We start from the raw sequence: 25,274 nt of genomic DNA, 5'->3' as shown, positions 1-25,274 counted from the left end.
TATGCACAATATTTATCTAACACGATCTGAAATCTTAAAATTCGTTAACTCAGTTTTGCTGATCCGGAAACAATTTATGTCGTACAGAACCCGTACAGTCCGATAAAAGCTTATTCTGTTCAGTCTGTATACAATGAAAGATTACATGTATCACTTGACTGTTGTTTCACATGTAAGCTGCAGTACAGGACTGACGTATTCGCAACTTCAATTCGTTTCATCATCCAAATTCACTGCAGCTTTATTTCGATGTAAAACTAAAGACAAATTTGCAAATGCAATAATCTACCGACAATGACGAAATTTGTTCGTTAAACGATTTTAGTAAACAGCAGTGACTGATCGACGAGCTCACATTTCGGACCTTCGGCAAACACATAGCAAACAGAAAGTTAAAAATCTCCTTCTCACTCCAAAATCAAACACAGATAGCTGACCCATACTATATGGCGTAGGATGCCCGCCAAATTCACCAATGGGATACTGCAGTTCGTCTATGCAATAATGTAGTGCTGGAACGATATTATTCAATCATAAAATGACAGTATGCTTGAATGCAATTATGACATACTGATGATAAACTGCAATTTTGTTATGCAATTATCCAGTTACAACATTCAGCACACAAAATCAGCAGTTCATTTGTAGAAAAAGGCGTGTTCTTGATTTTTTTCCCAACATTTTCCTTTTCTTTATGTACGACAATAGTATTAGCATCAGGAACCCCTTGTAACATCAAAAGTTCTGTGGCGAAACAGTACGTGGGACTGGAACACCAATGAATAAAAAGTAAAACGTTCATTATGAAATGAATCTGACAATCACAGTAATTTCTATTGATGTAACTAAAGAGCATATCATCGTTGCTGAAGTTACAAATGGACCGTTGTCTTTAAGGTAAAATTCACTTCGGGAACAATAACACACCAAAAAACCCCCAGACACTCAACATGCACAGTATTCAGAAATAATCTGCTGATTTATATAACAAGGGTCGAAATTCCTTCAGCAAACATTAAACTGAATACTAATTCTGACGTAGAGTGTTGTACCAGTGCTATAATTGTGTACATCAGACTAGTCAATACTTTCCTCGCACTTTTACTATACCTCTCCTCCGCCATGGGTAGATTTAAACTAACATTCCTCTGTCTCGTCTGTTCGGCGATCGTTCTCGCTGCACTGTATTCGCCACTATGCGGCAAATACTTTGGAGTTGGGAAGGCGCTTAACTGGAAGAACGGAAGAATCACTTTAATCAACCGGCATAAGGTAAGAAGAGAGCATAGAGCCGTTTTGAAATAGACTCTACTGCGACAGTAGGATTTGATAGTCAACAAATTATTACTACAGCAGTTACAGCTATCGAAATCATGAAACCACACTAAGGTAGCTAGATACCTAATACACAACTTCAGATTTTTATTTTTTTCTCAGTTTAGAAGTTACAAACCCAATAAAGTATATATTTTCTGAAAGCCCTGATATTGGGAATTCTGACCGAGCACAGTACATAGCCATCACGTGACAAGCTTTTTTAGCTGAACATTCCCAAAATCGGGTTTTCCTCCCTTTAGCAAACATGCTGCACGATTTCCGGTTTAAATTTGTGCATTGACAAGCTTTGGTAATACCCTTCAAATCTGTCTGGGATTTCCTTTATTTGCTTTTGTTTTTTTTGTTATGCACAGTTAAAGGTGTAAGACTGAGGTGCTTTTCAAGGAATTGTAATTGTCGCGCCATATAATTTCAATGCAGACTCGGAGAAAAAATCACAGACATGGATTGAAGGGCATTGCTAAGGCTTGTAAATGCATAAATTTCAACCGGAAATCGTGCAGCGTGTTCGCTAAGGGAAGGAAAAACAAATTTTGACTATTATACAAATAATGACTGTGTACTGTGCACGGTCGGATATCCCAATATCAGGGCTTTCAGAAAATATATAGTATTAGTTTATTGGGATTGGGACTTCTTTAACTTAGAAAAAATAAAAATATGAAAGTGTCTACAAGGTATCTAGCTACCTTACGTAGATGTAATGTTTGTATATATATTCATGATTTCGGTGATAAAATTAAGACGATGTAACAACTGCGCCAATGGAGTTAGGCTTAGCGCCGTAATGAGTTGTGGCAGATGGTAGCTCGCAAATTTGACTGTCAGCCCATATATGGACGCACTTGCAGACTGACTGATGAAATGCTGACTCTCCTCGTTGGTCTTTGATATAAAATGTTTCGAAACAACAGCTTCACACTATTAAAGAATAAATTAGATGTTTGGTCATTAGTCATCCTTCAGACATGAACACGCTTGTTCGTCTTTTACTTACCTTTTGAACAATTGTAGCGACATTGCTGCACGTGAAGATTGGTACTTGGCAGTGTGAAATAATGTGGATAGTCAACAAATTAAAAGCACGGACTGTTCTCTTTGAAACACTATACAGAGAGTCAGGGGAACTAGATAGGTGCATGGTGAAAGTTTTAACTTGGTTTTACACGTGCAGGCTTTTTACCGGAACTCTGAGACACGGTCATTCAGATATCTTCATTCACTGTCCACAGGTGAAAATCAGGCGAATCTGTCACGTCGCCGAGGACTTACACTTTTGAATAAAGTACACACTACCAAAAACGGAACTGAGAAAATCAACGATTTGTGAAACGGCCGATGCGGTACATTTTGTAGCCAAGAAGTCCGACTAACGACGAGTCCTCGTCCGAATCAGACTATTCACTACATTCTTGATTGTTTTTGCAGTATTGGCCAAGGTCGGGCTGTTATAAAGCGACCTTTGCGCACTTTTCCGTCTCTTTCTGGTTCGCTTTCGTGGCCCTTACTTCCGTTTTCGACGGTACTGAGCGTGAGCTCCGGCTTTGGTCTGCTGGACGTGTTTGCCAATGCATCGTACCGATACTAGCTGAGTTCAGAACGCTCAACATTGCACTGAAGGTAGCGCGTGCGCTCTATATCGAGAAGAATGTACATTATCTCTGCATGTTTATCAAAGAAATCCTGGTGAGTGATCCGGGGTCGTTAGGACCATAGACCTTAAAAACGGATCCGTTTTTAAAGTCTATGTTAGGACATAGTATCTTTAATGTACATATAAAGTTTCGTCACCTTTTCAGATAAATATCCCTAATTAAGAAAGTTCATTAATATGCAAATAAGGAATGGCTGAAGTGAAAGTGTGTAATGACTTTCAATAATATTGTATCATAGTATCTTTATCGATAATGTACATAACCAGTTTCATCGACCTTGATCAAGTCAATTCAGATATGTATCCCTATGATATGTATCCAATAGCTGCACAAATTTGCATTTCGTCTTTCAGAGTTACTCGAATTGCTGCAGACAAATGAAAGCTCCAAACATTCTGTACAGACCGGCATTTGATCAGCTTTCAGTGTGCCAGAGACTGCAGATAAAAAATTTTTGCAGGAATGGCAAAAAAAAAAAAAAAATCAACCATCAAAATCACCTTTTTCAATCACAATTTTAATTCTTCTCCTCTTCATTGAGAACACTACAGAATTCTACCTCTCATTCAGGCTCAATGTCACTGTTTGCATGGTCACCATGTAACTTGTATATATTGATTATGCACAATATTTATCTAACACGATCTGAAATCTTAAAATTCGTTAACTCAGTTTTGCTGATCCGGAAACAATTTATGTCGTACAGAACCCGTACAGTCCGATAAAAGCTTATTCTGTTCAGTCTGTATACAATGAAAGATTACATGTATCACTTGACTGTTGTTTCACATGTAAGCTGCAGTACAGGACTGACGTATTCGCAACTTCAATTCGTTTCATCATCCAAATTCACTGCAGCTTTATTTCGATGTAAAACTAAAGACAAATTTGCAAATGCAATAATCTACCGACAATGACGAAATTTGTTCGTTAAACGATTTTAGTAAACAGCAGTGACTGATCGACGAGCTCACATTTCGGACCTTCGGCAAACACATAGCAAACAGAAAGTTAAAAATCTCCTTCTCACTCCAAAATCAAACACAGATAGCTGACCCATACTATATGGCGTAGGATGCCCGCCAAAATTCACCAATGGGATACTGCAGTTCGTCTATGCAATAATGTAGTGCTGGAACGATATTATTCAATCATAAAATGACAGTATGCTTGAATGCAATTATGACATACTGATGATAAACTGCAATTTTGTTATGCAATTATCCAGTTACAACATTCAGCACACAAAATCAGCAGTTCATTTGTAGAAAAAGGCGTGTTCTTGATTTTTTCCCAACATTTTCCTTTTCTTTATGTACGACAATAGTATTAGCATCAGGAACCCCTTGTAACATCAAAAGTTCTGTGGCGAAAACAGTACGTGGGACTGGAACACCAATGAATAAAAAGTAAACGTTCATTATGAAATGAATCTGACAATCACAGTAATTTCTATTGATGTAACTAAAGAGCATATCATCGTTGCTGAAGTTACAAATGGACCGTTGTCTTTAAGGTAAAATTCACTTCGGGAACAATAACACACCAAAAAACCCCCAGACACTCAACATGCACAGTATTCAGAAATAATCTGCTGATTTATATAACAAGGGTCGAAATTCCTTCAGCAAACATTAAACTGAATACTAATTCTGACGTAGAGTGTTGTACCAGTGCTATAATTGTGTACATCAGACTAGTCAATACTTTCCTCGCACTTTTACTATACCTCTCCTCCGCCATGGGTAGATTTAAACTAACATTCCTCTGTCTCGTCTGTTCGGCGATCGTTTCTCGCTGCACTGTATTCGCCACTATGCGGCAAATACTTTGGAGTTGGGAAGGCGCTTAACTGGAAGAACGGAAGAATCACTTTAATCAACCGGCATAAGGTAAGAAGAGAGCATAGAGCCGTTTTGAAATAGACTCTACTGCGACAGTAGGATTTGATAGTCAACAAATTATTACTACAGCAGTTACAGCTATCGAAATCATGAAACCACACTAAGGTAGCTAGATACCTAATACACAACTTCAGATTTTTATTTTTTTCTCAGTTATAGAAGTTACAAACCCCAATAAAGTATATATTTTCTGAAAGCCCTGATATTGGGAATTCTGACCGAGCACAGTACATAGCCATCACGTGACAAGCTTTTTTTAGCTGAACATTCCCAAAATCGGGTTTTCCTCCCTTTAGCAAACACGCTACACGATTTCCGGTTTAAATTTGTGCATTGACAAGCTTTGGTAATACCCTTTAATCTGTCTGGGATTTCCTTTATTTGCTTTTGTTTTTTTTGTTATGCACAGTTAAAGGTGTAAGACTGAGGTGCTTTTCAAGGAATTGTAATTGTCGCGCCATATAATTTCAATGCAGACTCGGAGAAAAAATCACAGACATGGATTTGAAGGGTATTGCTAAGGCTTGTAAATGCATAAATTTCAACCGGAAATCGTGCAGCGTGTTCGCTAAGGGGAGGAAAAACAAATTTTGACTATTATACAAATAATGACTGTGTACTGTGCACGGTCGGATTTCCCAATATCATGGCTTTCAGAAAATATATAGTATTAGTTTATTGGGATTTGGGACTTCTTTAACTTAGAAAAAATAAAAATATGAAAGTGTCTACAAGGTATCTAGCTACCTTACGTAGATGTAATGTTTGTATATATATTCATGATTTCGGTAATAAAATTCAGACGGTGTAACATCTGCGGCAATTGAGTTAGGCTTAGCGTCGTAATGAGTTGTGGCAGATGGTAGCTCGCAAATTTGACTGTCAGCCCATATATGGACGCACTTGCAGACTGACTGATGAAATGCCGACTCTCCTCGTTGGTCTTTGATATAAAATGTTTCGAAACAACAGCTTCACACTATTAAAGAATAAATTAGATGCTTGGTCATTAGTCATCCTTCAGACATGAACACGCTTGTTCGTCTTTTACCTTACCTTTTGAACAATTGTAGCGACATTGCTGCACGTGAAGGTTGGTACTTGGCAGTGTGCAATAATGTGGCTAGTCAGGGTCAGCAAATTAAAAGCACGGACTGTTCTCTTTAGAACACTATACAGAAAGTCAGGGGAACTAGATAGGTGCATGGTGAAAGTTTTAACTTGGTTTTACACGCCTTTTAGTGTCTTAGAATCTTGAAATCCGCTTTTGTTTTGGCAGAATGAACCTTCAAAGTGTCAACTCGACGATTTTGTATAAATTATCAGTCTTTGTTCACTTTTGTGACGATATCTTCACGTCCAGGCTTTTTACCGGAACTGTGAGACACTGTCATTCAGATATCTTCATTCACTGTCCACAGGTGAAAAATCAGGCGAATCTGTCACGTCGCCGAGGACATGAAGGCGCGATATAGGCTTTTTCTTTATTATCGGATAATATCGTCTAAAATTTCTAAGTTAGAGAGTTCCAGGAACATGAGACCAAAGTGATCTAATAGGGATAATATTATCGATTTTATCCGATAAAACAGCGTTTTTAGAATTTTCCACCCATCTGCTTCTAATATTAGACTTTAACTTAGATTTTAGACGATATTATCGATTTTATCGGATATTATCCGATAAAACAGCATGTCGGGCATCTGCCTCTTCCCAACTCGTCTAATATTAGACTCTAACTTAGATTTTAGACGATATTATCGATTTTATCGGATATTATCCGATAAAACAGCATGTCGGGCATCTGCCTCTTCCCAACTCGTCTAATATTAGACTCTAACTTAGATTTTGACGATATTATCGATTTTATCGGATATTATCCGATAAAACAGCATGTCGGGCATCTGCCTCTTGCCCACCCGTCTAATTTTAGACTCTAACTTAGATTTTAGACGATATTATCGATTTTATCGGATATTATCCGATAAAACAGCATGTCGGGCATCTGCCTCTTCCCCACTCGTCTAATATTAGACTCTAACTTAGAGTTTAGACGATATTATCGATTTTATCGGATATTATCCGATAAAACAGCATGTCGGGCATCTGCCTCTTGCCCACCCGTCTAATATTAGACTCTAACTTAGATTTTAGACGATATTATCGATTTTATCGGATATTATCCGATAAAACAGCATTTCGGGCATCTGCCTCTTCCCAACTCGTCTAATATTTAGACTCTCACTTAGGTGTTAGTGTCTAATATTAGACGAGTGAGGTATGGCTGATGCCCGACATGCTGTTTTATCGGATAATATCGATAAAATCGATAATATCATCTAAAATCTATGTTAGAGTGTAATATTAGACGGGTAGTGAAGTGGCAACTATATTATCCAATAAAAGAGCATGTCTGGCATCTGCCTCTTCCCCACTCGTCTAATACAAGACTCTAACTTATATTTAGACGATATTATCGATTTTATCGGATATAATCCGATTTTTACCTGCATGTTTTATAGTTTATTTATTTTTTTATCATTTTTAGTGAAATTTTTTAAACTACTTTCTTTGCTGTTTTTAGGTAGGATCCTTTAGTCTAGATTTTAGCTTGCTTGATTTTATCGATTGTTTTTAATTTCACTCTTTCCTCTGTGACTTATTTTGTATTTTCTGCGTTAATTTTAGTTCTTCCAGTAATTTTCTGTAATGTACAGACCACTGAGACAAGGTGTGTAGTGGTCTTTAAACAATAAATTATTATTATTATTATTATTATTATTATTAAAACAGCATGTCGGGCATCTGCCTCTTCCCCACTCGTCTAATATTAGACTCTAACTTAGATTTTAGACGATATTATCGATTTTATCGGATATTATCCGATAAAACAGCATGTCGGGCATCTGCTCTTCCCAACTCGTCTAATATTAGACTCTAACTTAGATTTTAGACGATATTATCGATTTTATCGGATATTATCCGATAAAACAGCATGTCGCGCCCTGCCTCTTCCCACTCGTCTAATATTAGACTCTAACTTAGGGTTTAGACGATATTATCGATTTTATCGGATATTATCCGATAAAACAGCATGTCGGGCATCTGCCTCTTGCCCACCCGTCTAATTTTAGACTCTAACTTAGATTTTAGACGATATTATCGATTTTATCGGATATTATCGGATAAAACAGCATGTCGGGCATCTGCCTCTTCCCCACTCGTCTAATATTAGACTAAACTTAGAGTTTAGACGATATTATCGATTTTATCGGATATTATCCGATAAAACAGTATATCTGGCATCAGCCACTTCCAAATCCCTCTAATATTAGACTCTAACTTAGATAACTTAGAAAATATTATCCGATAATGCCTATAGTGCCAATGTCGCGGTGTCCTCGGCGAGGACTTACACTTTTTGAATAAAGTACACACTACCAAAAACGGAACTGAGAAAATCAACGATTTTTGAAACGACTGATGCGCCGGGTATATTTTGTAGCCAAGAGGTCCGACTCACGACGAGTCCTCGGCCGAATCAGACTCTTCACTACATTCTTGATTGTTGTTGCAGTATTGGCCAAGGTCGGGCTGTTATAAAGCGACCTTTGCGCACTTTTTCGTCTCTTTCTGGTTCGCTTTCGTGGCCCCGGTTTCTTCCGTTTTCGACGCGAGCGCCGGCTTTTGTCTGCTGGACGTGTTTGCCAATGCATCGTACCGATACTAGCTGAGTTCAGAACGCTCAACATTGCACTGAAGGTAGCGGCGTGCGCTCTATATCGAGAAGAATGTACATTATCTCTGCATGATCATCAAAGAAATCCTGGTTGGTGATCCGGGGTCGTTAGGACATAGTATCTTTAATGTACATATAAAGTTTCGTCACCTTTGGTTTCGTCAATTCAGATAAATATCCCTAATTAAGAAAGTTCATAAAATATGCAAATAAGGAATGGCTGAAGTGAAAGCGCGTAATGACTTTCAATAATATTGTATCGTAGTATCTTTAATGTACATAACCAGTTTCATCAACCTTGATCAAGTCAATTCAGATATGTATCCCTATGATATGTATCCAATAGCTGCACAAATTTGCATTTCGTCTTTCAGAGTTACTCGAATTGCTGCAGACAAATGACAGCCTCACACATTCTGTACAGATCGGCATTTGATCAGCTTTCACTGTGCCAGAGACTGCAGATCAAAGATTTTTCAGGGATGGCGAAACAAAACAAATCAAAACAAACCAAAAAAACCCCATCAAAATCACCTTTTTCAGTCACAATATTAATTCTTCTCCCCTTCATTGAGAACACTACATAATTCTACCTCTCATTCAGGCTCAATGTCACTGTTTGCATAGTCATCATGTAACTTGTATATATTGATTATGCACAATATTTATCTAACACGATCTGAAATCTTAAAACTCGTTAACTCAGTTTTGCTGATCCGGAAACAATTTATGTCGTACAGAACCAGTACATTCCGATAAAAGCTTATTCTGTTCAGTCTGTATACAATGAAAGATTACATGTATCAAATCACTTGACTGTTGTTTCTGTAGGCGTCACGAATCCCTAACATGTAAGCTGCAGTACAGGGCTGACGTATTCGCAACTCCAATTCGTTTCATCATCCAAATTCACTGCAGCTTTATTTCGATGTGAAACCAAAGGCAACTTTGCAAATGCAATAATCTATCGACAATGACGAAATTTGTTCGTTAAACGATTTTAGTAAACAGCAGTGACTGATCGACGAGCTCACATTTTGGACCGTCGGCAGACACATAGCAAACAGAAAGTTAAAAATCTCCTTCTCACTCCAAAAATCAAACACAGATAGCTGACCCATACTATATGGCGTAGGATGCCCGCCAAAATTCACCAATGGGATACTGCAGTTCGTCTATGCAATAATGTAGTGCTGGAACGATATTATTCAATCATAAAATGACAGTATGCTTGAATGCAATTATGACATACTGATGATAAACTGCAATTATGTTATGCAATTATCCAGTTACAACATGCAGCACACAAAATCAGCAGTTCATTTGTAAAAAAGGCGTGTTCTTGATTTTTCCCCCAACATTTTCCTTTTCTTTATGTACGACAATAGTATTAGAATCAGGAACCCCTTGTACCATCAAAAGTTCTGTGGCGAAAACAGTACGTGGGACTGGAACACCAATGAATAAAAAGTAAAACGTTCATTTTGAAATGAATCTGACAATCACAGCAATTTCTATTGATGTGGCTAAAGAGCATATCATCGTTGCTGAAGTTACAAATGGACTGTTGTCTTTAAGGTAAAATTCACTTCGGGAACAATAACACACCAAAAAACCCCCAGACACTCAACATGCACAGTATTCAAAATTAATCTGCTGATTTATATAACAAGGGTCGCAATTCCTTCAGCAAACATTAAACTGAATACTAATTCTGACGCAGAGTGTTGTACCAGTCACGGTCCCTCCCTTTGTGGAGGGACCGTGTACCAGTGCTATAATTGTGTACATCAGACTAGTCAATACTTTCATCGCACTTTTACTATACCTCTCCTCCGCCATGGGCAGATTTAAACTAACTTTCCTCTGTCTCGTCTGTTCGGCGATCGTTCTCGCTGCACTATATTCACCACTATTCGGCAAATACTTTGGAGTTGGGAAGGCGTTTAACCGGAAGAACGGAAGAATCACTTTCATCAACCGGCATAAGGTAAGAAGAGAGCATATAGCCGTTTTGAAATAGACTCTACTTCGACAGTAGGATTTGATAGTCAACAAATTATTACTACAGCAGTTACATCTATCGAAATCATGAAACCACACTAAGGTAGCTAGATACCTAATACACAACTTCAGATTTTTATTTTTTTCTCAGTTATAGAAGTTACAAACCCCAATAAAGTATATATTTTCTGAAAGCCCTGATATTGGGAAATCTGACCGAGCACAGTACATAGCCATCACGTGACAAGCTTTTTTAGCTGAACATTCCCAAAATCGGGTTTTCCTCCCTTTAGCAAACATGCTGCACGATTTCCGGTTTAAATTTGTGCATTGACAAGCTTTGGTAATACCCTTCAAATCTGTGTCTGGGATTTCCTTTATTTGCTTTTGTTTTTTTTGTTATGCACAGTTAAAGGTGTAAGACTGAGGTGCTTTTCAAGGAATTGTAATTGTCGCGCCATATAATTTCAATGGAGACTCGGAGAAAAAATCACAGACATGGATTTGAAGGGTATTGCTAAGGCTTGTAAATGCATAAATTTCAACCGGAAATCGTGCAGCGTGTTCGCTAAGGGAAGGAAAAACAAATTTTGACTATTATACAAATAATGACTGTGTACTGTGCACGGTCGGATTTCCCAATATCAGGGCTTTCAGAAAATATATAGTATTAGTTTATTGGGATTTGGGACTTCTTTAACTTAGAAAAAATAAAAATATGAAAGTGTCTACAAGGTATCAAGCTACCTTAAGTAGATATAATGTTTGTATATATATTCATGATTTCGGTGATAAAATTCAGACGATGTAACAACTGCGCCAATGGAGTTAGGCTTAGCGCCGTAATGAGTTGTGGCAGATGGTAGCTCGCAAATTTGACTGTCAGCCCATATATGGACGCACTTGCAGACTGACTGATGAAATGCCGACTCTCCTCGTTGGTCTTTGATATAAAATGTTTCGAAACAACAGCTTCACACTATTAAAGAATAAATTAGATGCTTGGTCATTAGTCATCCTTCAGACATGAACACGCTTGTTCGTCTTTTACCTTACCTTTTGAACAATTGTAGCGACATTGCTGCACGTGAAGGTTGGTACTTGGCAGTGTGCAATAATGTGGGTAGTCAGAGTTGACAAATTAAAAAGTACGGACTGTTCTCTTTGAAACACTATACAGAGAGTCAGGGGAACTAAATAGGTGCATGGTGAAAGTTTTAACTTGGTTTTACACGCCTTTCAGTGTCTTAGAATCTTGAAATCCGCTTTTGTTTTGGCAGAATGAACCTTCAAAGTGTCAACTTGACGATTTTTGTATAAATTATCAGCCTTTGTTCACTTTTGTGACGATATCTTCACGTCCAGGCTTTTTTACCGGAACTCTGAGACACGGTCATTCAGTTTTCATTATTCACTGTCCAATTTTTGAATAAAGTACACACTACCAAAAACGGAACTGAGAAAATCAACGATTTGTGAAACGGCCGATGCGGTACATTTTGTAGCCAAGAAGTCCGACTAACGACGAGTCCTCGTCCGAATCAGACTATTCACTACATTCTTGATTGTTTTTGCAGTATTGGCCAATGTCGGGCTGTTATAAAGCGACCTTTGCGCACTTTTCTGTCTCTTTCTGGTTCGCTTTCGTGGCCCCGGTTTCTTCCGTTTTCGACGGTACTGAGCGCTAGCGCCTGCTTTGGTCTACTGGACGTGTTTGCCAATGCATCGTACCGATACTAGCTGAGTTCAGAACGCTCAACATTGCACTGACGGTAGCGCGTGCGCTCTATATCGAGAAGAATGTACATTATCTCTGCATGATTATCAAAGAAATCCTGGTGGGTGATCCGGGGTCGTTAGGACATAGTATCTTTAATGTACATATAAAGTTTCGTCACCTTTGGTTTCGTCAATTCAAAATTGTTGATTCTTTATACATTGTAGTCTATGAGGAAACTATGAAGATTTTATCAATAAAAAATTAGCTAAATCTGTGTATTTTTAGATGCTTGATTATTGATATTAATGTACCTGATTAGACTTGGGTGGTTACAAGTGCATGCGTGTGCAAAATTAATTGACTGTGGAATTTCACTGAAATGTTGATTCACTTACATTGTAGTCTATTGGGAAAATTAACCATAAATCTGTGTTTTTATTAATGTTTGACAATTGATATAAATGTACGCGATGAGAAAATTAAGTTTGAAAGAGCAGATGTGAACAAAACATATCACTTACGTTCCCCCGACCAACCCCTCCCTGTAATAAACGAATACTCTCTCTTAGTGATCATTGACCTGTGGACGATATGCTACAGGCCGGTCACATACCTCGTAGAGCATTGTCGATGGAAGTGTACCCTCGGAATCAATAAAAGCATGGACGAGCAATCATCGAAATCGTGTGTTTTCGACTGAATCAGTTCTGAGTCGCTAAATTTAGGCTGAAAACAGTAAGGTTGAAGGTCGAGAATGTTCGTATTCATTGCCACTGTAACCATATTAGGGTCTAACCGTGTATGACCTTGTTGTTCATAGGTTTCAAGACGCCCTAGCAAGACCCCTACGTCATCATACACCATAAGAGCCGCTAGATGACGCTTCAATAAGGCGAAAAAGAGTGTTTCCAAAGAAATGACTCGTATATTTTGCGTGGTTTTGCCCGAAATTGGATGGATACAACATTCTCCAAAAGTTAGAAACGATAAATGGTTTTCTTGAACTTTTCCTTTAAACTTGGTTCTACACACATTTTAGCGTTGTCAATTTCAAGGGAAATGTCATGAAACAGTAAGACATCGTCAGTAAATCATTCCTGACAATTGATTAATGATAGCTTCAACATGATACTTTTTACCGATAAAAAAGAACATTTGACCCAATAGAGGACTCCAATAGGACGATAAGCTTAAAAAAGAGCCCAAACAAGTGACAGGCCAAAGGAACATTGTTAAAGTCTGAGTGCCTTACATGTAATATCTGTCCGCTAGGTGCATTCTACCTTAAATCAACTTTTCTGCTTGGCAATCTTTTGTTACACAAGGTTTTATCACTGCACTCCCGTCAGGTAACCTCTATTTTCAAGACGACAATCGGATATTCATCGATATCGATAAAATAGGATCTATCATGGTTACTCTAAAGGGCAGTAGCTTTAGCGTTTAATTATTTTTTTCACTGTTTTGTCTTTAATAAGTCATAAGCAAATTCTTGTACCACCGCCAAAGCATGATGAAACGCCCAGTATCCAGCTTGTGAAGACAGCATTTATACGTATTAAGTGCATTGCCTTTGTTGACATTTGAATTGTAGACCCAATTAGAATTCACCTGTAAACGATGACGATTCCGTTAATAAATGTAAAGGCTTGGTCAGCTAGCTAAACACTCTGCTTCTAAACATGCTTTCAGGAGTAGAACAAGAAACTGTTGTTGAAATATGTAGTGAAAAGTTCACAAAAGTTACGGTTACCGACCATTTAAGCCATACAGTACCTTTATTGTTAGACAAGGATAAATGCTTAGTCACGTTTCGATACCTTGCCTCTCGGGCCGAAAGAAATTAACCAGAATGTCTTGAATGTTTGCTTTTTGGTTTTACGTTTCAAAATATTGTGATATAGCCCGATGACAGCTCAGAATTTTACCCTTGAATTTCATTGTAACAACTAACAATGAACTGACCGACAATAACCCCTTCTGCACGTGGTGCATAGTGAGAATCATCATCCTTGTTTATTTTCGTGATCTTTTGAAGTAACTATTCATTTTCTTTAGTGAATGTATTGTTTTGATGTCTGCTCAAGCCATTAGCATTGAACCGACACTATGTTGACAGATTTACTGATGGAACGGCCTTCCTGCCTTCCACTTTGCCGATTGTCTTTAGTTAGTTATAGAGGCATACCAAAGTCATGACAATACGCAGACCCTCACTCAATGTAAACTGTGTATTCTAGTGTGTTAGATGGAGAACCTGTTGAGACGTCCCGAGACGACTTTCGACTGTGACCCGACGACTATTGTTAGACTAGTATATAGTCATAGAAGCTTACCGTGTAACTAGTACGTTACTCAACTAATAAAGTACGCCGACTTAGAGTATATCTGTGTACCTGTTGCCATCTCTTCTACCCCGCGGCCCGACGTTCTACCCCAGAGTGTATGGATCAACTTGAAAGCCGACCATGACTACCCGCAACACACAATATGTTTTGACAATTCAGAGCTCATTCAATAGCCTAGGGTCTGTTGTTGAATCTTGGGAAATGATTGAGTCAGTAGAATTTTACCAAACATATACATTCATCCGCACAGTAGACCGTTGTAAGGTAGCCACCAGTTTTGACGGCCTGGGGGGTCGTAGGAATTTCATTGAAAACTCCGAAATTTCGTGTAACTCTCCTGCCATCCATGACGAATTTGAGTAATCCTCTCCCTAACTACGAAATTTTGATTACCCCCTTAGAAAAGTTAAATACCAATATTTGTAAAATTTACAAAGTACATGTAGAGCATTAGTAAAGATCTTTCAAATCCTGGTGTACCTTGCTAGATTATCGTCGGTTAATGACGGTTGAAAAAAGTGAAACCAACAAAATGAAGTTCAAAGTGATAACAAAATACAGATATAAAAGCTTACGCTATAACCAGTATCCAACCACATAGTATTGTTTAAGTTGGATGGGTATCATGACAAGGTTTTCTCTATGATATCTGACTGGGCAGAATTTTAAAGTACATGGGGATAACACGCCAGACGCTAAGGGGAAGAGTGTCAGAGGGGCTGTTCCCTATCTTGCATGGAAAATAATGAGAAATTGATGTGCGCAATGGTGCAGTCTAGTGCAATCTGAGAGTTGTTTTCAATTTGTCGTTTACTAGTAAAACTGTTAGAACATCCAAAGGGGAGAGAACGAGAGGGGTGTCCCGCCTCTGGCATCGAGAATTTTGAGAAATTGATGTGTGCAATGGTGCAATCCGAGAGGTGTTACAATTTATTTTGCACAAAAAAATTGAGTAATACCCTTCTTCCTTTCCACATTTTGAGCACCCCCTTGAAGTTTTCAATTTTTTGAGTGACCCCTCTCACATTCCTCCGACCCCAAGGCCCTAAATTATGACTGCTCCCTAATCTCCTCTCAGACAGCACTTGTTCTTTGTGTTCACTCGAGTATCGATAACTTTGTTAACATTGTAGACTACGTAGCCGTTCGAAATGGGCCAATGAGGTTATTAAAGTTACCAGTGCGGCTGTTACATCTTGATTATAAAGGTTTGAGACACTCTGATTAAAATCTGACGTAAAAACGACCACTTCTCTGCCATGGTATTTCCTATGGAATGACAACTTCATATATCACATTCATATATTTCTTATATTTGTGTTCAAGTATGTGTTGTTGATGTGTTTTAATTTGTACATACAAGTTGTAGGCCCGACTAGGGCTTGTTCGTTTGACTTTCATAGAGTGGAGAGAGAGAGAGAGAGAGAGAGAGAGAGAGAGAGAGAGAGAGAGAGAGAGAGAGAGAGAGAGAGAGAGAGAGAGAGAGAGAGAGAGAAGTGTGGATAACGGTACATCCTCGTGATTTTAAGGAAGCCAAGAAGAATGTCCATGGTTACACCATTTTCCTTGTTTGAAAATTATATGATGGAAAGGCTTCTTAAATGAAAAATGAACAAATAATAGGCTTCCTGAGAGATCAGAGACCCTAAAAACGGAGTTAGGGTCTATGAACAGTTTTACGTGGCATATTACCTAAATATCGATGTAATTGCAAAATTTCCACTTTTTAACCTCTATACAAGAAAGAAGATTATTATTTGTGTTTTAATTCTCTTTATAATCGTCTTTAACTTTGAGTTAATAACCAATATTTTGTGAGTGTAATGAAGACTGTGATCTTGTCTGATTTCTGTTTTAGAACCCGAATTTAACAACGCAAGGTGAGCCAAGTGACTCTGCAAGGTCCATATCCTCTCTGAGTACCGACATAGCTGTACATCATACCACTGTAGCAGGCGATGTCGAGACAACAATCAACCCGGAGACATTTGCACCGGATTACACTTTAGGGTTTCCGTCGTACGCGTACTCAGCCGCAACGTTAACGGATTCTTATGAATTGAAGCCAACGAAGTCTATAAAATATGCGCAGCAAAGCAATTACTCGTACACGCTGCCGAGTGATTTACGTCAAGCGATGCAAAATCGTTTCCTATTTCCCATACTACACTTTGGGGGCGGACCTAGTTTTCAATACAGACAGTTGAAACTCGCCATTGAGTTCGCAGTTTACACGAACAGAACCATCGTTTTATCGGATTTCAGGTATCATCGCAAACGACATAACGTTGGGAGGGCTCTTTTCGAGGACACATTCAATGCGAGCGTATTCAAACAACTTATGCCAGCTGTAAGCATACAGGACTTCCGAGAGAAGTGTGGACCACGCGTTGGAGCAGCTTGGACATTTTACCACAGCACGAGATACAGGTATGATTCAATCGCTGGATTCTACCAACAAAGCAGACAGTGGTTACTTGAGAGAGCAAATGTGCAAATCCCAGATGTAAAGTCAGTCAGTTTTCCGAAATCTATACCGGAATCATGGCGCAAGCTAGAGAAAACGGCCGCTGACCGCTGCGTAGTAATGGTATCTCCCGTGGGTTTTGAATCGGTGCAACTGCCTAATAAACAAATGATGTCAGACGCCATCGACGGGCATTTGGTGAGAACGTCGTTTTTGCAGAAGGCAGTAGTGGACGTGCTAGCCAGGATTTGTGATGGGAATCCAATATTGGGCTTCCATTGGAGGAATAAGACGGGCGAACAGTGAGTAGATCACAACATTTCAATATACCTGTTCATACTGGGCTTTTGAGACAGGCGCTCGTGGGCTGGGTAGTCTTCTTGATCTGCTCGATCTATCGATCTCATACTCTTTCCTCCGCCCTCCACGGCGACTTAAATCCAGCCCAAGTGACGTATTTCAATAACCGATACATCACGAATTACTTATGTCAAAGGGTCTAGGAGCGAATTACACTGTGTTGCTTTCGATATACCTAACATTTTCCCACACGAGGAGATCCAGCCTTGCTTTATTTTAAATTGTCTCTCTCGATTTGGTCGACAGAGGCGCTGCTCATATTAAGCGATTAACCAATCAGCAGCAAAGGATTTGAATAAATTACGTTATCTACGGTAGAACCATTCTGGAGACCGTGTTTCACAACGTATGGCCTCAAAACGATGCCGATTCCTTCAAGATGATGCGAGTTACATGTTTTTCGGCGTCATGTTCGGGAAGATGGCTAATTTTATGATCCAACAAGATATATGAAATGATAATTCTGAATGTTTTGCGTGAGCGCAAGGCACGTTGAAAATCAGGTAGCATGGAGATTGAGTGATTCTGTTTCATTCCTTGAGCTATTTTAGTTGCAGTGAAGGGCAGAGCAAAGGGTAAGCGGTCAATAGATCCAACAGGCAATCGATGGATCAAGCAGACAACCCAGCCCACGTGCGGCTGTGGTTGTTGACTGGTGTCTCGGGCCGCATATGGGCACTTGTTAGAGGTCATCACCTAATATCGTATGATCATGTGTCGTACCAGTGTGAGTGGCATTTGTGCTGCGACAGACATAAATATAAAAATATTAGTGTAAACAGGCTTCATTGTTAAAGTTATTGGAATCCCCGTCCCCTGATACCGAAACTTCCTGTGCGATAAAACTCAATAGGTTACAGACGCAGGTGTACAGTAACGTATGTCATTACAATCGTATAAGGTTACATTCACAAATAATGGTGGGGGTGGTCTGAAGGAATCGCGATTTAAATATTTTCTTTTAGACCCCCCTCAATACCCTCAAAAGTTTCAAATGCCAAACTCCATCTATATGATCAAAAATTATCAAATGTCCATTCCTTAAACTATCATATGGCCGGATATTTATTAGGGATGTATACGAAGAAAAAATAAACATGTATTGCTCGCAGATGTTGGACAATACCTTTTTTCGAGGTGTTATAGCAATTTCAGCAGTTTGCAGGTTTCAATAGATTCATTTTTAAACGCATCAGTGGACTTTTTGGATTGATAAGATACAGATAAATGTCCCTTCAATAATTTAGCTTTACAAAAAATGGGGAAAAACCAGGCTTTCAATGAGCCAAGCATGGATTTCTAAATACCTAACATGATGGCTGCAAACAGTATACCTACTGACGTTTTTGATTTACAACTGTTCTCTGTTCGATATAAGTCATTGACATCAATTATGTATACAGGGAGACTTCTGGACATCTGGTAATCTGGTGTTGCATAGATAGTGTGAATAATATATATATATATATATATATATATATATATATATATATATATATATATATATATATATATATATACTCACTCTATCCGTTTACAAACCCTATCGATATTTTTCAAGGTTGCATTTCCCCAAACAACGCAACAGAAGTCAATTGCAGATTGGATTTAACCATAGTATAGGATCATTCGAAGATGGGAAGGAATAAATGTTTGTAGACGTCTAAGTTAACCAATTCTTTGACTCAAAGTGGCACATAAGTTGTCAATGTGCTTATCCCAAGAGACCAAATTATCAAGAGTTACACAAAGAATCTTCTGAAAGGTATCATTAGCAATACAAGTATCATTTATAACAATTCAATTTTATCATCATTTGAGTCTGCATTATGCAGTTTCAGGCGAGACCCAGTTAACATAACTTTTGTTTTGCTCGCATTCATAACCATACCGTTACTTTTGACCCAATTGTTAACAGAGATTGACGTGAATTGTTAACTTGGGAAATCGAAGGACTAGATGAAAGAAGAGTCTGGTCATCGGCGTACATGTCTAAGTTAGAACTACAAGTTAGGGACAATGGTAAATCATTGATAAAAATTGTAAAGAGCAAAGGACCAAGTATTCAGCCTTGTGGTACACCAACCATGACTTTTTGTCTTTCTGAGAGCTTGCCCCTATGACAGACAATCTGTGAACGACCAGACAAGTAAGATTTGAACCACTTTAGATCTTTACCTTTCAGCCCATACAGGGACAATTTCTTAAGAAGAATGCCGTGATCAACATGATCAAATGCTTTAGAAATACCTAGAAAAAGGACTGCTGAGAGACGACCATTGTCAATATTTCGTCATAAATCGTCACATTTGCCACAGAGATGTTCTGCCAATGGAGAAAAATATATATTATTGTCGACGGAAACAATAAGAGAACTTGAAATATTCACGAGGAAGGAATTAACCGCATCAGCAATAACAGAAGGGTCCGAGGCAAGGGTACTGTCAACCATTATTGGTGTGGAATTTTCTTTTGCAGGTTTTGCATTGTTTTTATAAATGTTCCAAACTGCCTTAGGATTAGAATCATTACTTCTTAGTTCTTGCAGAAAGTACTCGCGTTTAGTTTTTTCAATCATTTGAACAACCTTATTCCTTGCCAATCTATACTGACAAAGTTTACTAGGGTCCGATTTCACTTGCCATGGTTTAGCAGAGAATCTCTTTCATGCATTACATTTGAAATACCGGTATTCATCCATTCAGGTTGCCTAATGCGTCTAACTCGTTTTCCAACAATGACTTTCAATCTTGACTCTATTTCAATTATCGACTAATACTGTTTACATATACAGACTTTGTCAACAAATTGAATACTGCGTTTCAGCATGCTGTATAGGGAGACAGCAAGAACTATTTTATGAAAATTCAATGGCAGCAATACATTTGTAGACTATTTCGATATTTCGTTTGTATACATCGAGAGTTGTCATGTCAAAAGAGACATAGCCGGGCGCTCACCTACTCGGCAATCTCAACACAGGCATTTTAGCGTATAGCAGGAGAACCTTAGTTGTTGACCTCGCACCCAACAGATTGTGGCCCTTGGTCAGACACCCTAGCAAAGTTATAGCTATCCATTATTGTCAGAGATTGTCTATCTGGAGGTAGACCATGCCGTGCAAAATGTTTGCTAGAGCTTGTCTAAAAATTACAATAACCACGGGATGACTTTAGAAGATTCACATATTATTCCCATATTTAGCTACCTGAAATATCCCTGTTCCTCAAAGCCCTTCAAATTTTTATGATGAGGGCAACATCGCATCGTAGGTCATAGCCATTCAGTCTGTTCACTTTGTGTACTATCCAATTGCAAATGTAGTTCGGAAAGACTTCAAAACTGATATGACGTTTTTCATGTGCATTTCAAAACTATCAATGGTGGTATTAACGGTAAACGTCACCAGAATAGAGCGACATGGGCTTTCGTATATGATAATACAATGTGTCGTGTTTTAATTTATTTTATAGGAAACCCAGGTATGCATTCATTAAACATTCAAAGAAAAAGTAGCGTACTGCCACTGAACCTTACGGAAATGAATAAGCTACAATTAAAGAAATTTGATTATTTCATAGTCAAACATTCAGCATACGCGACGTACATTGTTATCAAGACATGAAATCATGTGTCAGAAGAATACATGCAGTCCAAATTTAGAAGCAAATTTCAACTTTATATATCATTGCCCGATTACATAGGTTTATGTACCAGAGAGCAGGTGACAATTTGCCCGACGCCAGATGGGCAAATTGTCTCCTGCTGCGAGGGCACATAAACCCATGTATTCAGGCAATAATATTTTTATTACATGCCTCTTCCCAGTTAACGCTATTTGACATTTAGTTACAGAGCATTCCCCACACAATTTTACGATTATCGACCAGCATCAAAGAGATTTTAACGAAAGTCAAAATAGCAGTGCACTCATGGATATTTCACATCTAACGTTCAACGTCTACTTTGACTTCAAAAACGTTGAAAGGTGTCACCGGACCGTGAACTACGGAAATTGGTCAGTACATCGTTCACATTGACCGCTAACTACCCGGATGTTCCTATTCAAATTAATGCACTGATTTGCACTCACATCGAGGCATGCAATAAACTAAAGAAAGTGGAAAGTGACATTGGCGCATACCTTGGTCGACATTTTTAGGAATCGGACTAAACATGCCAAAAACTATCATTGCGTCGCCCGTGTATTGAAATGATCATAATGTTATAACATTATATATCTAAGGAGATGAAAAGGGCCACAAGTTCAAACTTGAAGGAATACAATTAGAAGTGTGAAAACGTCGAAAACTAAGACATAAAGGGAAAGGTTATTCAATAATCGAAGAAAATGATAATCAGAACGAAATATTTGGTCTTGCTGTCGAATCTGCACGCATGTTGATTCATAATCGCTGAGGGTATTGCCAGATTATTGTTTACTTGGCGCATGTATGAAATTAATGTGGTGCTTTCCAGGCACAACCAACTTGATCATTTGAATATTTTGTTACTTCAATAGGGCTTCAGATTATAAAATGTTACTTAGCTTCGACTGTACTACTTTGACAAAGAACACGTTTTTTATTTGCTGTTTAGAATATCCTTTACTTATACCTAAAGCTCTGCATCGTTTTCTTTCACAGGTGTCGCATAGGCAAGAAAGGACAGACTAACGACCCCGTGTGTCGTAAGCTTTTACAGGCACAGTACAGAATTGTGGAGAGTATAGCATCACACATGTCGTTGATAATATCAGAGGAGGATACAGGTTGCATTTTCATGGCCAGCGCGCCGAAAGAACCTCGAGAGGTAACATCTTCAGAAAATCCTTCTTTCGTGACCTATTAATAACCTTTTATCCCTGATGATGAAACCAATCACACGATGTATGTACTTCGCTCTTGAATTCTATATGAACAACTTCATTTGGTCGTAAGCTAATAGGAGTATATAGCTTTTCAATGCTGAGGCGCCAGTTTTCATATTGAAGCAAGTCTTGAAAAATTAGAATGTCATATGCATGCCATGGTAAATGCATCGCTTAGTACTTGCACCTTTGCTCTATGACAGTGAAGCATCAAGGCTAATTAATGAGTAGAATTTTGCCTATTCAAGTGAGCTTCAACTACCTACTTATAAATATTACATATAGACCTTCCAAAGGTCACGACTGAAATAACCGGAGGACGATCTTCTGAATGCTTGCAACCACAGGCACGTGCAGTGTTGCTAAGTTGGAGCATAGGCCCTCCAAGAAAACTATGGTTAGAGAGCCTCCAACTGCCATCCATTCGAGGCGAGGCCTTGGTCGAGCCGTAGTGGTAAGGAGAGCCACTACGGATCGGCCAGACACTCGCCTCACATGAATAGCCGTGGGAGGCGCTCTTAATTGGCAACATTGCTCGTGCCTGTGCTTGAAACCTAACCTCCATACCCACATGAAAATGACTTACTTCCACCACGCCATTTCTTACTGTCTGTGTGCTATCTTTCAGAACGTTTTGCGTCAATTGGCTACTCACAAGCTCTCAAAAATCCTAACGATTGATGACGTCATCAAGCTGCATATCCCACAGGTTGAAACGTACCGTGATGATGATTACTTTTTATCCTTGATTGAACAGGAACTTTGTGCAAGTACGTCTTTTAATCATTTGATGTGTTGGCGTTCACACGATTTAAGTCTGGAGGGAGAGAATAATATTTGTATGTGTTCATGTATATATGTATGTATGTATTGTCAAACATGAAATAACGTGAAATAATTCCAACCGAGGAGACATATACATAAAGGAGATGAGAAGCTGCACAACTTTACCTATCGTGTGGCATGTATCCATTTCGAAAACGTTTCTATTTTGTTTGGTGCAAACAAAGTTGTGGTGGGGACCTTGAGTATCAGTATGTATGTATGTATGTATGTATGTATGTATGTATGTATGTATGTATGTATGTATGTATGTATGTATGTACATGTATGTATGTATGTACATGTATGTATGTATGTATGTATGTATGTATGTATGTATGTATGTATGTATGTATGTATGTGTGTATGTGTGTATGTGTGTATGTGTGTATGTGTGTGTGTATGTGTGTGGATGTATGGATGTATGAATGTATGGATGTATGTATTACATCGTTTGACAATCTCTTTTTGTTATCCATTCCTCTTTTTTTTACCATCTTTAATTACCTGACGCTCCATATTTTGGCTAACCGGATAAATACTTTGCCCTACTCTACAACCAGTCTTGTTTTCAGTGACCCCAAAATAAATCTCTTTTTCTTGTTTTCACTTTCATTTTAAAGGAAGCAAAGTATTTGTCGGCATCGGAAAGTCGAATTGGTCGGATTTTGTGTTCCGTGAGAGAAGAGCATTTCAAAGAGGGAAGAATTACGACGTTGTCAGTGATTTCCCAGATATATTAGATATTGCCAAAATATTCTGCTAAAACGAGATACGTTGTATTCCATCTGAAGAAGAACGCCACCAGATTGCAGTTGCAGAAAAACTAGACAGAAAACTTCAATATTTGAGCCTTTTTAGTTGACAAGCTAGCTGCCTGTCGTAGTCTGACTTTCAATTTAAGGACAGAAACACATGATGTCTTCTGTTGAATTCTAAATTTCACAAGAGAACAGAAGGACAAGACAGTGCGAGCATGCTAGACTGTCACGGTGACATTTGTAAGAGTGCGGTGATTCATATAGTATACGATGGCAGAACGCCCCTTGGAGAATATAACATATCCGATTACAACACAAGCTTGGGTACGTCGCTGAGCACGTGCTGGCGGTAAGCATGTGTAACGCAGCAAGTATGTAGACTTACATAGTAATAAGTGTATATTATTCTGTTACCTATGTGTACATTATTTTGCCTTTGTTTGTAATTTGTACCCTTTAGTATGTACTGCCTAATTGAAATGCCTACTTGGTTTCTGTCGAGCAAAAATGGTACGTAAATGATGTGTGTGGGTTTTGGAAAAACTGAACTGGTGAAATGAGTATGTCCGGCAGGAGACTGATCTTCAAATCTAGTCACCACAGCATTGTTAACGTGATGATTGTATGTTTAATGCAGATAATCAATGTTGCGTTGATAACAGTGTCTTTAAAAAGTCCAATATTCTGATTCGAGAATTGATTTCCCTTCCGTTTAGATTCTTAAATGTAAGGCTTGATTTATTTTAATAATTCCATGAGCGTTCAGGTAGTGACTGGTGCCCGAAGGTATCGAAACTTACTAACTTTCCCTCATTGTCTCTTCAAAATCACTCTCAACACTCTGCATACATAAATCTTAGACAACTAAACATAATAAAGTAGAGTGCAACTCGTTTTTACACTGTATAGAAGCAGACGCAGTTTTGGTCACTTGAAGAGAACACCACTGAGTGTGGGCCAACTATCAGTATGTGTCCACGATTCTGTTAAAGGTATGCTGTCACATGTTCCAATTTTGCTACATTTACAATGGAAAGAGAAAATCTGACCAATCACAGATTTTAAGCGCGTGGTCGCCTTTTAAAAAGAGCGCCCTCACATGGGCATTTGGAATACCAAGGAACGCCTCTTTGACCATATATGGACATATTTAGATTACTGGTGACTGTATACCTTTAATGCAATAAGGAAACTTCACTTGCTGTAGCCATGGAGTGAGCTAGCAAAATCCAGGGGTCCTTTCAAAGTCGAAAACTCCAGGGGCGTCATGTTTTTTTATCAAAAAG

At 38.5% G+C, this 25,274-nt stretch overlaps 1 protein-coding gene across 2 annotated transcripts in view; it reads left to right on the top strand.

The window, feature by feature from the left end:
• Nucleotides 1-24,504, top strand: part of LOC139142587 (uncharacterized) — a 37,822-nt gene extending 13,318 nt beyond the window's left edge. The window contains exons 1-5 of one of the 2 annotated variants that reach the window (XM_070712571.1): nucleotides 9,255-10,626; nucleotides 16,567-17,477; nucleotides 22,182-22,347; nucleotides 23,034-23,175; nucleotides 23,851-24,504. In XM_070712571.1, the coding sequence (XP_070568672.1) occupies nucleotides 10,477-10,626; nucleotides 16,567-17,477; nucleotides 22,182-22,347; nucleotides 23,034-23,175; nucleotides 23,851-23,993 (1,512 nt within the window). In that variant the 5' untranslated portion in view covers nucleotides 9,255-10,476 and the 3' untranslated portion in view covers nucleotides 23,994-24,504. Of the gene's footprint in view, nucleotides 1-9,254; nucleotides 10,627-16,566; nucleotides 17,478-22,181; nucleotides 22,348-23,033; nucleotides 23,176-23,850 lie in introns of those variants that run through there. The other variant, XM_070712572.1, reaches the window with a different exon arrangement.
• The last annotated feature ends 770 nt before the right edge of the window (nucleotides 24,505-25,274 follow it).

This window comes from Ptychodera flava, chromosome 10, assembly GCF_041260155.1.
Source record: "Ptychodera flava strain L36383 chromosome 10, AS_Pfla_20210202, whole genome shotgun sequence".
Taxonomy (NCBI): domain Eukaryota; kingdom Metazoa; phylum Hemichordata; class Enteropneusta; family Ptychoderidae; genus Ptychodera; species Ptychodera flava.
Note: the sequence above shows the minus strand (reverse complement) of the source record. Positions and strands in the feature narration are given on the sequence as shown.